Source organism: Ailuropoda melanoleuca, chromosome 12 (genome assembly GCF_002007445.2).
Source record: "Ailuropoda melanoleuca isolate Jingjing chromosome 12, ASM200744v2, whole genome shotgun sequence".
Taxonomy (NCBI): domain Eukaryota; kingdom Metazoa; phylum Chordata; class Mammalia; order Carnivora; family Ursidae; genus Ailuropoda; species Ailuropoda melanoleuca.
The window spans coordinates 33,145,488-33,159,404 of NC_048229.1; the positions used below are offsets into that span (position 1 = coordinate 33,145,488).

General features: G+C 52.6%; 1 protein-coding gene across 3 annotated transcripts in view; it reads left to right on the plus strand.

Annotated features, from left to right (window-relative positions):
* The first annotated feature begins 149 nt into the window (after positions 1–149).
* Positions 150–13,917, plus strand: part of FBXO46 (F-box protein 46) — a 13,936-nt gene continuing 168 nt past the window's right edge. The window contains exons 1-2 of one of the 3 annotated variants that reach the window (XM_034638093.1): positions 150–227; positions 11,971–13,911. In XM_034638093.1, the coding sequence (XP_034493984.1) occupies positions 12,049–13,872 (1,824 nt within the window). In that variant the 5' untranslated portion in view covers positions 150–227; positions 11,971–12,048 and the 3' untranslated portion in view covers positions 13,873–13,911. Of the gene's footprint in view, positions 228–11,142; positions 11,422–11,970; positions 13,912–13,917 lie in introns of those variants that run through there. The other 2 variants (XM_034638092.1, XM_034638094.1) reach the window with 2 other exon arrangements.

The following is a 13,917-nucleotide window of genomic DNA, read 5'->3' on the forward strand; positions in this document are numbered from 1 at the left end:
CCCTCTCTGCCTCCTGAGAGTTAGAGTAGTTCTTGTCCTCAGCCCGCCCAGTTTGCTTCGTTTCCCCACCTCCAAGCGTGGTCATGCTGCCTTCTGGGAGGTGTAGTCCGTGGCCGCTCGGACTCCAATTCCCAGCGGGCTTCGGGGCGGGAACCCGGAAGGAGAGGCTGGAGAGGAGCGAGTGGGGGAAACCCGCGTAGCCGAGAGAGCTGCGGCGCGGGGAGATGGTGAGAACCCCGAATCGGGGCCGGGGGCGCTTGAAAACTGGGGAAGGGGGTCGGGACCGGGTGGCGAGAAGGAAGGGGCAGGGGCTAAAGAAGGAGCTGGACGACGAGAGATCGCTTTGGGGAGGGGTTCGGGAGGAATGGGAGCCGGAGGGAGTAGTAGAAGAATGGGGGCTGGGGAGGGGTCTTGGAGGTGGGGAGGGAGTCGAGCTTTGGAATTGATTGTAAGGGAGCTCAGAGCCGGGGAAGGGAGTCCCGAGTTGGAGAAGGGACTGGGCGTCCCGGCAGAGGCCCTGAAGGGAGCAGTTTCGAGGCGGGTAGCCTGGGGGATGCGGAAAGGCATGGGGGTCAGGGCTAGATGAGTTGAGGAGTTCTTTAGGCTCCGAGGGAGAGGCCAGCTATGGATGCGGTGGGTTAGGGCTTCTAGATCAGATTGGAGGCAGGAGGACAAGCTGAGGTGGTGGGAGAGAAATTAGAAATCAGTGGTAGAATGGTGTGTTGATTAGGCTGCCGTCCGGGGGGGTGGGGTGGAGAGCATGGCTTTAGGCGCCTGGATGCAACGATAGTTTGCTTAGACCAGCCAGAGACTCCCGAGAAACTGGACAGTCACAGAACTGTAGGATAAGATGGCCAGAAGGGGCCTTAGAGAGAACCTTTTGCACTATCATTTCTCCAGTGGGATCTTGAAAAGTGTAGTGCTTTCTGTGCTTTGGCGGTCCAGCATTCAGATCTCTTAATCTGTCACTCCTTTGTGACCTGGGCAAGTCTCCCCTCTCTGAAACTCGGTGTCCTTATCTGTGTTGTGGGAACAACTTGCCACTGAGAAGAGGGGAGGCTCCTTAGGATTGTTACCCTCCCTTGCAATAAGTCCTCGGCCTGTTGGTGGGAAGTTCCCCACCCCAGGAATGTGACTGGGTCACAGGTGCTAATGGATTCCCTTCTTATCAGTTCAACCCCAGAGGCGTTTTTCTCAAAACCTGGCACTGATCTGGGCACACCCCAGCTAAGAAGCAGACAGGGGCTCTCCACAGTGGATTACAGCTACACTTACTGTTTAGGAAGTGCCTGGCCCCTTTCTTAACTCTTCGTTAACTCATTTAATTCTGACAACACCCCTAAGGTGTAGGTGGGGTTATCTCCTTTCTACCCCAAGGAAGCAGAGGCACAGAGAACTTAAGCAACTTTACCAAGGTCATCCAGCATTAAGTGGTCAACTCAGGATTCCATCCGAGGTATACTGGCTCAGATTCTGCTTTCACCACTGTGATTTCGCCCCCTCTCCTTGTACTGAAATACAATGTTATGAGTTAGGGCAGAGACTTCAGAACAGAAGCAGTCTTCGGTTCGAATTTTAGCCCTCCCATTCATTTGTCGTGTGACTTTGGGCCTCTCATTAACTATAAAATGGGAACTCTAGGAAGGTTAGAGGATTCAGGGAGGTAAGCGTGTAAAGTTCTTGGAGTTAAGTGCTCAGTACACACAAGTTGTCATTTTTTGAACGGAGAGTGGGAACAGACTTGAGAGACAACGCAGAAGACAGGGACCAGTGGGGGAGACATCAGCCAGGCTGCCTCCTATTCCTTCTCCTGCAGGCTGCCCCCCTATCTGACTCTTCTTATTTCCCACCCTCTATCCCTGGGCTTCCAAGTCCAAGGGTGACCCCCCGATGTGGTGCTCAGAAACTCAATCTGTCCCCATCCCCATCCCAGTCCCCAGCCAGATATAAATAATTCACTTGCCAATGCCCAGCCTGGCCCAACTCCAGGCATTTCAGTGAATAGGGAGTATTTCTGACAACTGTTTTCTTCTCCAACCTTTTGGTTTTTCCAGCCTCACTGGGCAGTTTGGCAACTTTGTAATTCATCTTTAAACAGTTTGGTTCTTTTGTTGTGAGGTTTCCTGAGTTTATCACATAAATTCTCTGGCGCTGATATGAAAGTTTATGGTCAAAAGCACTGGCCTCAGGCCCAGGTTCAATCCCTACTTCTGCTGCTGTGTGTCCTTAGCCATGTTGTATTCCCACTCTGGCCCTCGAGTTTTCTCCTGCAAAATAGGGCCACATTCCAACTAGGGGGCTTTTGTAAAGAGTTGATGAGGTAACATGTATCAAATGTGTAGTGCATAGGAAACTCTGAGTTAAGTCTGAGGTCTTTTTATGATTTTTCTTCTTTTTTTTTTTTTTTAAAGATTTTATTTATTATTTATTTGACAGAGATAGAGACAGCCAGCGAGAGAGGGAACACAAGCAGGGGGAGTGGGAGAGGAAGAAGCAGGCTCACAGTGGAGGAGCCTGATGTTGGGGCTCGATCCCATAATGCTGGGATCACGCCCTGAGCCGAAGGCAGACGCCTAACCGCTGTGCCACCCAGGCGCCCTATGATTTTTCTTCTTTTAAGAAAAAACTATAGAGCATGTACATTGGAACCAGAACATGGAGATTTGAATCCTGGCTTCGTCACACACTAGCTGTGTGACTCTAGGCAAGTCACTTAACCCCTCTGGACCTCAGTTTCCTCTTCTGGAAAATGGGGGTTCATTCCTTGAGTGGTCCCCAGTGTTGATAGAGCACCTACAGTGTGCAGACCGACACCCTGCCCTTGGGGAGCGGGTTGTTGTCGCCATACTGGTGGCATTTGGGCTCATTTTTCCATTTTTCAGGTTTGGGTCTTCCTGATTCATTTGCAGCCCCTTATGCTAGCTTTGCCTGCTTGGCATTGCATCATTACCTTCAGGGGGTCTTTAACACTTTGTCTTCCACTCTCGGTGAATCATCTGAAAACGTCTTGGTTTGGGGGAACGTTGCGCCTGTATGTCATATTTGGGTCCCCCGGGGTCACGTGACACTCCACCCCTTTCCTTTATTTGTCTGTCTTTGAAAGTGTGTCCGCTTTCCAAGTCATTTTGCCTTTTCTTAAAATCTTTAATGTGTTTTCAGCCTGTGCTTGTCCGAAGCTTACTCATACAACATGATATTTTTACCATTGCTAATGGGGTATTTCTAGCAGCTCTGGCAGCACCATATGATTCCTAAAACCACAAGTTTTCTGAAAGGCTGGCTCCAGTCACCTGCTCCTTGATGCCATCCTGACCCCTCGATTAAGATCAGAACCCCCACTTCCACTCCCAGTCCTCTTAACTTGCTATATTTGTTGCCACATAGCACTTGCCACCTTGGAACTCACTCTATTTTTACTGTCCCTGTCACCAATTAGTATGTCAGCCCCGCGAAGGCGAGGATTTCTGTCTCCTTTTCCCCACATACCTGCCATGCCCGGAACAGGCCCGGCACACAGTAGCTGCTCTGTAAATATCTGTTTAATAGTTGAGACCTAATAGGCAACAGTAATAAAGGAATGACCATATTTTGACTGTCATGAGGGGCCAGGGTCAGTTTCCTTTCAGGATATAAGTCTTTGGGTTAGTCAGTGATTTCCAAACTCCTAGGTACTAAGTCTCCTCTTCCCTTAATAAGCCCAGAGCAGAATACTGAGCCTCTCCTTGGTAGCTAGCTGACATGAGCACTCCGCTAGGTTGATCTCTGTGAATCATCAGGCAGCCCGTGGGTGGGTACTGTTATTATCTGCATTTTACAGTGGAGGAAACTGAGGCACCAAGGGTTAAGCACCCTAACCTACGGACACACCCCCAAAAGTAGGAAAGCTGGGGTGTCTGCAGGCCCTGCCTGGATTCTGTCTGTATCCTGGATCTCTAGGATCTGAGGATTTGGAGGATTTCTGCCCTAAGGGAGAGCTGTTGGAAAGGAAGCTTTCAGAAGGGGAGGGAGAGTGGCAGACCCTGAGGCCAAAAAGCCAAGGGAGGGATGAATCTAGACTGTAGACCCAATGCGGTGGGGAGGGGGGGGTGTCAAGAGGGTGGGGGACGGAAGGAGCAGGGCCGGGAACAGAACCCTGGTATCCTGCCCCCGATTCGTGTGTGACCGTGACCGTGGACCAGTGCGTTCTGTGAGCACCTGCTTCATACCCAGCCCTGTGCAGGCATGACCCTGACTGCCCGACCCCGGGATGGAGGCGCCCCAAGGTGGGTGCCGGTGGGCCTCACCTGAGTCAGAGTGAGGGGGGCCAGGCATCCACTTTTTATTCCCTTTCTTCTTTCTTTGCTTTATTCTGCTATAGTTGACCTTGTTTCCAACTTTTTTTTTTAAAGATTCTATGTATTTGAGAGAGAGAGCATACGGGAGTGGAGGGGGACAGAGGGAGAGAGAATCCCAACCAGGCTCGATCTCACGACCCTGAGATCGTGAGCCAAAATCAAGAGTCAGAAGCTTAAGCCAGTGAGCCACCCAGGCACCCCTTGGTTCCAGCTTCTTAGGGTGCGCGCTTGGCTTGTTCATTGCTAGCTTCTCTCTTTTCTTTGTGCATTCGTAGAAACAGGTTCTCCCTCGACCTGCTGCAAGCTGTGCTCCCAGGCTCATCCCTTTACCTTCATCTGGGGATTCCTTTTGCCTCTCTTCTGGGCTAGACTTTTTTCTTTGACCTGATAGCTCCCTTTGTCTTCATTCACTGCTTAATTTTGGTGAAACAAATTTTCCTCCTGTAGCTTCCTGAGAAGGGTTCCCGGACACGTATTTTTGTTTTTGCAAACTTGTGCCTCTCACAGAAAGGTTTTAAGCAGGGGAGTTGATACAGTCTGATTTATGTTTGGAGCAATCTCTCCAGCTACCATGGAAAGGATGGTGCCGGAAGAGCTAAACTAGGCCATTGGAGCCAAGTGCGGAGGCTGGAGCAGCTGTGCCTTTGAGGAGAGGTCCCAGCTTTCCAGAAACCCACAGGGTGGAGGCGAGAGAGCCCCTCACCCAGGTCATTGTCATTCAGCAATGACAGGTGACAGGGGTGGCCAGAAGAGGCCTCAGGAGGAAGAGATCCCAAATAGCTTGGGAGGATACGCCAACCTGCCTCCGTCCTGGGAGCAGGATTTCCACACGTGGAGTTGGCTGGAACCAGCTGGCTTTTCACAAGAGGTCCCCAGTAGCACATGTAAAGACAGACAGCATGGCGGTGTTAGGAGCCGGTTCAAACCAACATTCATTACACACCCCTGATGGGCTAGGGCGTTCCTTCTCAGATGTGCCTACGAATCCCCTAGAGAGCTGTCCAAGTGCCTGTTCTGTGGGTGTAGGGCAGCAGGAGAGACTATATTCCTAACACACTTCCCGGGGACTCCTGCTCCAAGGAGCTGACTTAGAGGAGCCAGGCACCTGAGCTGTTCTAAAAGCTGGGGATCCCACAGTGAAATGAAACAGGCAGAAATACCGGCCCTGGAGGGAGCTTTTCGGGAGGGGAAACTGACAAGAAACGTTATCAACAACGTTTCTAGCATATTAGATAGGGATATGTGCTAAGAAAAAAATAATAAATCGGGAAAAGAAAGGCGAGTGTCTGGCTGTCGGTGAGGGGGATGGCCGTGTTTGAGGGCCCAGTAAGATGATCCGCACAAAAGTGCCGCTCAGTGACTAAAGCTGCCTGCCTCTTCAGAACTCCTGCCGCAGCGCTGGGTCTGAGGGCGATCGCTTCGCCATTCTGTGCCTCCACGTCCTTGAAATGAGGTTAAGAATAGTGAGGTGATGTGAAAATTCAATGAGTTAATATTTGTAAAACACTTCAAGCAAAGCCTGGGTGTGAACTGCCATTGTGATCAGTTTCTCTCTTAATATATTCATGCGGGTCATGATGGTTTATTTGGATGTCTGCCCCCTTTCTCACGAGCTCCTCCTGGTGAGCTCAGTGTCATCTCTGTGTGCCCAGACCAGCTCCGAGCCAGCAGGCAGGAGGACCTTGGAATGTCAGATAGGGATGTGAATTGGATTCTCGAATGGTTGGGGGCATTCCTCGAAGTGTCGATCATGTGGTTCAGTTCCTTACTAATTTTATCTGTTCAGCCCACCTCTTACGGAGAGATACATTGCAGTTTCCCATCACAGTTGTGGATTTGCCAGAGTGTTTGCCATTCTGTTCTTTTTGCTTTATATACTTTGAGGCCATCATGTTCGCAGGAATGTTGAGAACTTTTGTATATATCGGGTCAGTTTGTTTCATTACCATCTTTGTGCCTACTAATACTTTTTGCTTTTGTCAGCTGTTACTTTTTTTTTTTTTTTAAGATTCTATTTTGAGGGACACCTGGGTGGCTCAGTTGGTTAAGAGTCCGCCTTTCGGGGCACCTGGGTGGCTCAGTCGTTAAGCGTCTGCCTTCGGCTCAGGGCGTGATCCCAGAGTCCTGGGATCGAGCCCCACATCAGGCTCCTCCGCTGGGAGCCTGCTTCTTCCTCTCCCATTCCCCCTGTGTGTGTTCCCTCTCCTGCTGGCTGTCTCTCTCTCTGTCAAATGAATAAATAAAAATCTTTTTTTTTTTTTAAAGATTTTATTTATTTATTTGACAGAGAGAGAGACAGCCAGCGAGACAGGGAACACAGGCAGGAGGAGTGGGAGAGGAAGAAGCAGGCTCCCAGCGGAGGAGCCTGATGTGGGGCTCGATCCCAGAACGCCGGGATCACACCCAGAGCCGAAGGCAGATGCTTAACGACTGAGCCACCCAGGTGCCCCGAATAAATAAAAATCTTAAAAAAAAAAAAAAAAGAGTCTGCATTTGGCTCAGGTCATGATCCCAGGGTCATGAGATCCAGTCCCGAGTCAGGCTCCTTGCTCAGTGGGGAGCCTGCTTCTCCCTCTGCCTGCTGGTCCCCCAGCTTGTGCATGCACTCTCTCTCTCTCTCTGACAAATAAATAGAATCTTTTTAAAAAATATTTTATTTGGAGTCATGTCCATGCCCAATATGGGGCTTGAACCCACAATCCCAAGATCCAGAGTTGCATGCTGTACTGACTGAGCCAGCCAAGCACCCCCCATTACTGTTTTTTTGTTTTGTTTTGTTTTGCTTTTTTTAATGATATCATCTCTCTTCTGTTTGTCTCTTGGTTCATATTTGTCTGGTCTTTTTCCATTTTTTGAAATTTTCAGTCTTTCTGGGTCATGCTGTTTTACAATAAATGGATCTTCATGAAGCATTCTCTGAAAGCTGACCTAGTGGAGGGCCTAGTGGAGGGCGTCGTGGAGAGCTCAGTGTGTGAGAAGGCAGACAATTCTGCCCTAATGTGTGAAACAGAGTTCATCCTTCCAGGCCTCACAAAATTTGGGACTTGTTGCTGCAGGGGAGGGAGCTTTGATCCATCCATTCAGTCCCATGCTGGGTGCTGCTGGGGACACCATGATGACCCTGATTGTTCTGGCCCTTCTGGGTTCACTGTCCCCTAGAGGAGACAGATCCAGCCCTAGACAGGGATAACTCAGAGTGGGCAGGGCTGGGACTTGGGAACCCAGAGGTCATCCTCTGGGCAGGTGGCAGGTTTCCAGGAAAGGAGCTGGGGCAAGCCCTCTCTGTTAAAGTTACATTTGAGCACAGATGAGAATGAAATAAGGAACTGAGCCATGTGGAGATCTGGGGGGAAGGCATTCCAGTTAGTGAAAACAGCAAATGCAAACACCACAGAAGGGAAGAGCTTGTGACTTTAGCAGAATAAAAAGCCAGGAGGCCGATGTGGGAGCCCAGAGGTGGAGTCTGACCCAGCCTGGGGGCAATCAGCCTCTTGGACAAGGGAATGGCTGAGCTAGGACGCCAGAGAGTGTATAGCAAAGCAATAATAGAGCACAGCAATCCCGAATCAGATTTTTTGGATTCACAGCCCTGCTCCAACTCACACCAGTTCTCTGTGGGTAACCTGTACTGCTTCAGTTCCTTTATCGCTACAGTGCAGACGATAATAGCTTCTGCTGAGAATCAGACAGGGCCTAAGAACTCCAACCACTCTCTATACCAGATCTGGTGCCCACCTGGGTCCACTGGGGGTGTGGAGGAGTGGGGAGGGTGAAGCTGGACCTGCTGGGTACCCGGGCTTTTAAAACAAGGGCGCTGGGGAGTCATGGTAGATTTTGAACAGGGTAGGGACGGGGTCAGGTTTGTGCCTTAAGAAAACCCTTCCGGCCTTGACGTGCAGGGTGGTTGGAAGCAGGCAAGGCTGGGGTAGTGTGGTCGGGGGACCGGTGACACCTGTGGTGGAGCCCCCTTTGGGTGTCTCTTGAATCGTCCTGACATTGAAAGGATCTAGACAACCGCTGTTCAGTAGAAATATGAGAGCCGTATGTGTAATTTAAAATCTTGTAGCAGCCACGTTTTTAAAAAGTCAAGAGATGAAGTTAATTTTAAGTATTTTAACTAAATTATATCCTAAGTATTATCATTTTTAACAGGTAATTAATATTTAAAAAGCATTATCGGGGTATTTGATATTCTTTTCTTGTACTAAGTATGAGTCAGATTTGGGGCGCTTGGTTGGAAAGGCTGAACGGAAAGGTGCGTTTGGCCACACAGCCTGAGCCTTGACTGCCAAGCCCAGAGGCTGAACTCAGTGCCGAGGGAGTTGCCGCAGGGTTCTGCCATTTGTTCTGCAAGGATGAAGTGATTCCGCTGCCTAGTGTACCCCGGAGGGAATCTCGGTCTTCAGGGTTCCCAAATAAACCTGGGCGCTCATCTTTCTGCGCGTTTCCTTCCGCCCTCGAGTCTCAATCCCGGAGCTGCTTGGCCCTTTAAATCTCAACTGTCAATCAGGACTCCTGTTTAGAGGGAACGTCGTGTAATAAGCCTCTCCTTGAATAACGTGGCCTCTGTCCTGGCCTTGTTCCTCCGTTTTAGCAAGAAGTTGGGAATTATTCCACGCTCTCTTAACAATTCACTGTTTCCACACCCCCTTCACCTCTCGCCTACTCCTCCCTCTTTCGAAGTTAGGCCCCTTCGCCAAGGCATTCCTTATATGGGCACGGCCCCGAACGGCAGCCGCTCATTGGCTGGGGGCGTCACGCGCGGGTCTGTCAACAAAGGGGCGGAGGGAAACTAGTCGCGCGCCTGTCCGCGGGAAGTCTGGAGGGAAGGAATGAGGGGGCGGGCCCTCTTTCTTCGTGCGCATGCGTATGTGTTGCCACCCTCTCCCGCCGCTGGGGGGGCGGGGCTCACGGATGAGGGTACTTTGGGGGCGTGTCTAGGTTTCGAGGGTCGTCTGAGTGGGTGGGGGGGGCGGTTGCAAAATTGGGGGGCTCCCTTTGCAGTTAAGCGGTATTTTGGGCTTGAAATGTTTGCGTGGGTGTGGGGGATACTTGGGGTTCCCTGGAGCTTAGGGGGAGCCTTGGGGCTTGGGTTTGGGTTCTTTTGTAGTGTGGAAATTTTGGTTGTCTTGTAGGGGTCTGCTTGTGGTTGGGGATGTTTGGTGGGTATGTGCTTTGGGGAGCTCATGGGGAGACTTAGAAGCAAAAAATCCAGGAGTGCCAAGTCTGGAGCCAGAACACCTGGGCTTTCGCCTTTCTCGAGTCCTTCCTACCTGTTTGACCCGCGATTTGGGGTTAAACCTTTCTGTGCCTCATTTGGACACTGGGACTAATACACTACTTGCTCCAAGGGGACCGGGGAGGATTAAGCGGAATTGTTAGAACAGTACCTAATGAGCTCCAGTGAGCCATGCAGTAAGCATGTGTCATTGGTGAGGATTCTTTGGGAGTGTTTGGGGAATTTTTGGGCTTTGAGAAATACATGGTTTGGGATTAGTCTTATGTGTTAGAGAGCTTTTATGTTTTCGTGAGGGTTTTTTTTTTTTTTTTTTTTGCAGTTGGGGGGGCTTCTATTAGGAATTAGGGAGTACATGTGGAGATTTAGAAAGTGTTTGAAGGGGAGTATAGGATTTCAGGAAACTGGTCTTTTGGGGCATGTGTGAGGTTGGGAGATTGCTGTGTATGTTGGAGTTCTTGGAAGACAAGGAATTTGGGAGGCGTTCCTTGAGATTGGGGCCTTCTGTGCCGGAGGGGATATTTATAGGTTTGGAAGTTTAAATTAGGATTTGAAAGGGTCTGGATATTTGGGGGAGGGCATTTATCTTCTGGAGATAAAGGTAGGAACAAATTGGAGGATTTCAGGGGGTAGCCAAGTTGTAGAGAGATAGTATCTATAGAAAATGGCTTTTGCTGTGTTCATGTCTATTCCTGGGCATTTAGATTTATTGGTGGATGGTAAACTTAGCCATCTATAGGTGGCGTCAGTCTATACTGCAGGGGTTAGCAGACTTTTACTATAAAGAGCCAGATAATGAGTGTTTTAAGCTTTGCAAAGCCATATGTCCTCTGTTGCAACTGCTCTGCCATTGTATTGTGAAAGCAGCCATAAATAGATGAGCATGTTTCAATAAAACTTTATTGGCAAAGACAAGCAGTGTGCCATAGTTTGCTGACCCCCGGTCTATGGGCATGTGGAAGGTTTGATATTTGGAGAGTGTTTTGGTTTCAAGCTGCCTGGAGGGAGATGGGCACGGGGAATGAGATGGAAGAATATGCTGCCTGTTGGGGCTGCAGTAGAGAGTGGTCATGTCAGCCTCATTAGCAGAATTGCCTCCAGATTAGGTCATGCACAAAGTTGTTGTAAAATAAAATGGTCATTGTTACGAGAGCCCTGAATTGAAAAGTCCTGAAACCAAGTTTGAGGGCCTGGTTTTATGATAAGTCACCCTTCCCCACTAGGTCTACCTGTGTGCAGCTTGAAGAGGAAACTAGATGAGAACAGGCCTTCTTAGCCTAGAGATCTGTGCCTGTGTTTAGGGGAAGTCATTACCTACACAGTCTTGTGCAAGTGGGTGCATTTTTCTGGGTGAGGATACACAGCTTTGAGAGATTCTCAGGGAGCCCCGGGACCGAACAAAGTGAAGAGCCGATTTCTTTATTCTTTTTTTTTTTTTAAGAATTTATTTATTTATTTATTTATTTATTTATTTATTTATTTATTTATTTTAGAGAGCACCAGAGAGAGTACATGAGCAGGGGAGAGGAGCAGAGGGAGAGGGACAAGCAGACTCCGTGCCGAGTGCAGAGCCCGACGCGGGGCTCAGTCCCACGATCCTGAGATCACGACCTGAGCCGAAACCAAGAGTCGGATGCTTAACTGACTGAGCCACCCAGGAGCCCAAAGAACCAATTTCTTAAGGGCCTGGCTGGCTCTGACCTCAGATTTTCTTCCCCTGCCCAGCCTACTTCATTCCTTCCTCTGTGGTCTCAAGTAGCCATAGCTGTGGGCCGGGCTGGGAATTCTTGTCTTTTCAGGAACTGGCTACTGGGTGAGCAAATGAAAGAAGGAGGAGCTGTCTGTCACTTGGTACTTTCACTTAAGTTATGGCTGCAGGAAGCCTCTGGATCATGAGTGAAGGCAGTTGGGCCGTGGAGTATGACCTGCAGGGTTGGAACAAGCTGCCGGCTTTAGTTACATTCTGGGTGTTTTGTTTGTTTGTTTGTTTATTATTTATTTATTTAAAGATTTTATTTATTTGGAGAGAGAGAGAGGGTGATTGCAGGCATAAGCCCACAGGGGAGGAGCAGAGGGAAAGGGAGAGAACCTCAAGCAGACTCCGTGCTGAGTGAGGAGCCTGACATGGGGCTCGATCTCACAACCCTGAGATCATGACCTGAGCCGAAACCAAGAGTCAGAGCCTCAAGTGGCTGCACCACCCAGGCGCCCCCGTTTTGGGTGTTTAAAGACCAGCTCTCATTCCCTCTGCAACCCTCCGTTTGCTCACCTGTGCAGTGGGACAGGAATAGAGTTCTCGGTGGGCTAATGTGGTCTGTCCCGTCAGAAGTTGAGGTTGGGGTGGTAGGAGGAGGGCAGGCTATTCTCCCAGCTCCCCAACCTCCTTTTCCCTGTCTCCAGGTGGCCTGTGGAGCCTCCCCTGACCATCCAGGTCCCGGAATGCAGTGAACCCCTGCCTGCCTGCTACCGTTCCCCAGGATGGACCGTGGTGGCCTCCTGCCCTTCCAGCTGTGGTGCCCCCGGCCCTTTGGCACCTACTCACAGAACCAGCCACGCCCGCCTACCGCAGCCCTCAAGCCGTCGGCCTGCCCAGAGCCGGGCAGTGGGGCCGAGCCAGACCACGGGCCTGCCCACTCTGAGAACACCCCACCCACCTTGGCCACGGAGGCCCCTGCCTCCCAGCCGGCCCCGCTCCTCTCGGCAGCAGCTGCTGGCGATGAGGGGCGAGTCCTGCTGGACACGTGGTACGTCATCAAGCCCGGGAATACAAAGGAGAAGGTGGCCTTCTTTGTGGCCCACCAGTGTGGTGGGGGCAGCCGGGCCAGCTCCATGAAGGTCAAGGGGCACTGGGGCAGTGACAGCTCCAAGGCCAAGCGGAGGAGGCGCTGTCTGGAGCCTACGAAGGCTCCCCCGGACCCTGGGGGCCCAGAGGCACCCCCTGCTGCTGAGGGGGCCCCAGCCTCGGCTGGCGAGGACGTAGACCTGCTCTCCGTGGCCGAGATGGTGGCGCTGGTGGAACAGCGGGCCGCCCTGGCACTGCAGAGCTACCCACGCCCTGGCCCCCCGGCCCCTGTGGTCTTCGTGTCTGCCGAGCAGGGCGGGCCCACCAAGGGGCTGGGGTCCGAACGGCGGTCCGGGGGCGGAGACTGCAGCCGGGTAGCCGAGGCAGTGGCCCACTTCGAGGCCCAGCGGGACAGCCCTCCAGCCAAAGGCCTCCGCAAAGAGGAGCGGCCTGGGCCAGGCCCCGGGGAGGTACGCATCGCCTTCCGGATCTCCAATGGCCGAGAGCCCCGCGCCCCCGACGGCAGCTTGCCCAACGGTAGTGGGGGTCGGCCCGGTTGTGCCTACCCCGGCAGCCCAGGCCCGGGGGCCCGAGCCAAGGACAAGATCACCTGTGACCTGTACCAGCTCATCAGCCCGTCCCGGGACGCCCTCCCCAGCAACGTGGAGTTCCTCCTGGCACGGGCGGATGAGGCCAGCGAGGGCGAGACGCCGGTCCCTGCCAGGCCTGAGGACACTCCCCCGGCCCCCCCTCCGCCCCCTGCCCGGGACTGTGGAGCGTCAGGCTTCCACGTGGATGTGGTGGTGACGGGGGTGGTGGACGAGTGCATCTTCTTTGGCAAGGACGGCACCAAGAACGTGAAAGAGGAGACGGTGTGCCTGACAGTCAGCCCCGAGGAGCCGCCCCCACCTGGCCAGCTCTTCTTCCTCCAGTCCCGCGGTCCAGACGGGCCCCCCGAGCCACCCCCGGCCGACTCCCCGGCCACTGCGCCAGGCCCGGACGATGCCGAGGGGACAGCGGACACGTCCCTGTGCCGCCTCTACCGACACGTGTCCCACGACTTCCTGGAGATCCGCTTCAAGATCCAGCGGCTGCTGGAGCCGCGACAGTACATGCTGCTGCTGCCCGAGCACGTGCTGGTGAAGATCTTCAGCTTCCTGCCCACGCGGGCCTTGGCGGCCCTCAAGTGCACCTGCCACCACTTCAAGGGCATCATCGAGGCCTTCGGCGTGCGGGCCACAGACTCGCGCTGGAGCCGCGACCCCCTCTATCGCGATGACCCTTGCAAGCAGTGCCGCAAGAGATACGAGAAGGGGGACGTGTCACTCTGCCGATGGCACCCCAAGCCCTACCACCACGACCTGCCTTACGGACGTTCCTACTGGATGTGCTGCCGCCGAGCCGACCGCGAGACGCCCGGCTGCCGCCTGGGTCTGCATGATAACAACTGGGTGCTGCCCTGCAATGGCCCAGGCAGCGGTGGCGGCGGGGGCCGGGCTGGCAGGGAGGAGGGGAGGTGAAGCCGGGGGAGGGGGGGGGAGAGCCCCATGCCCACCCCCACCCCC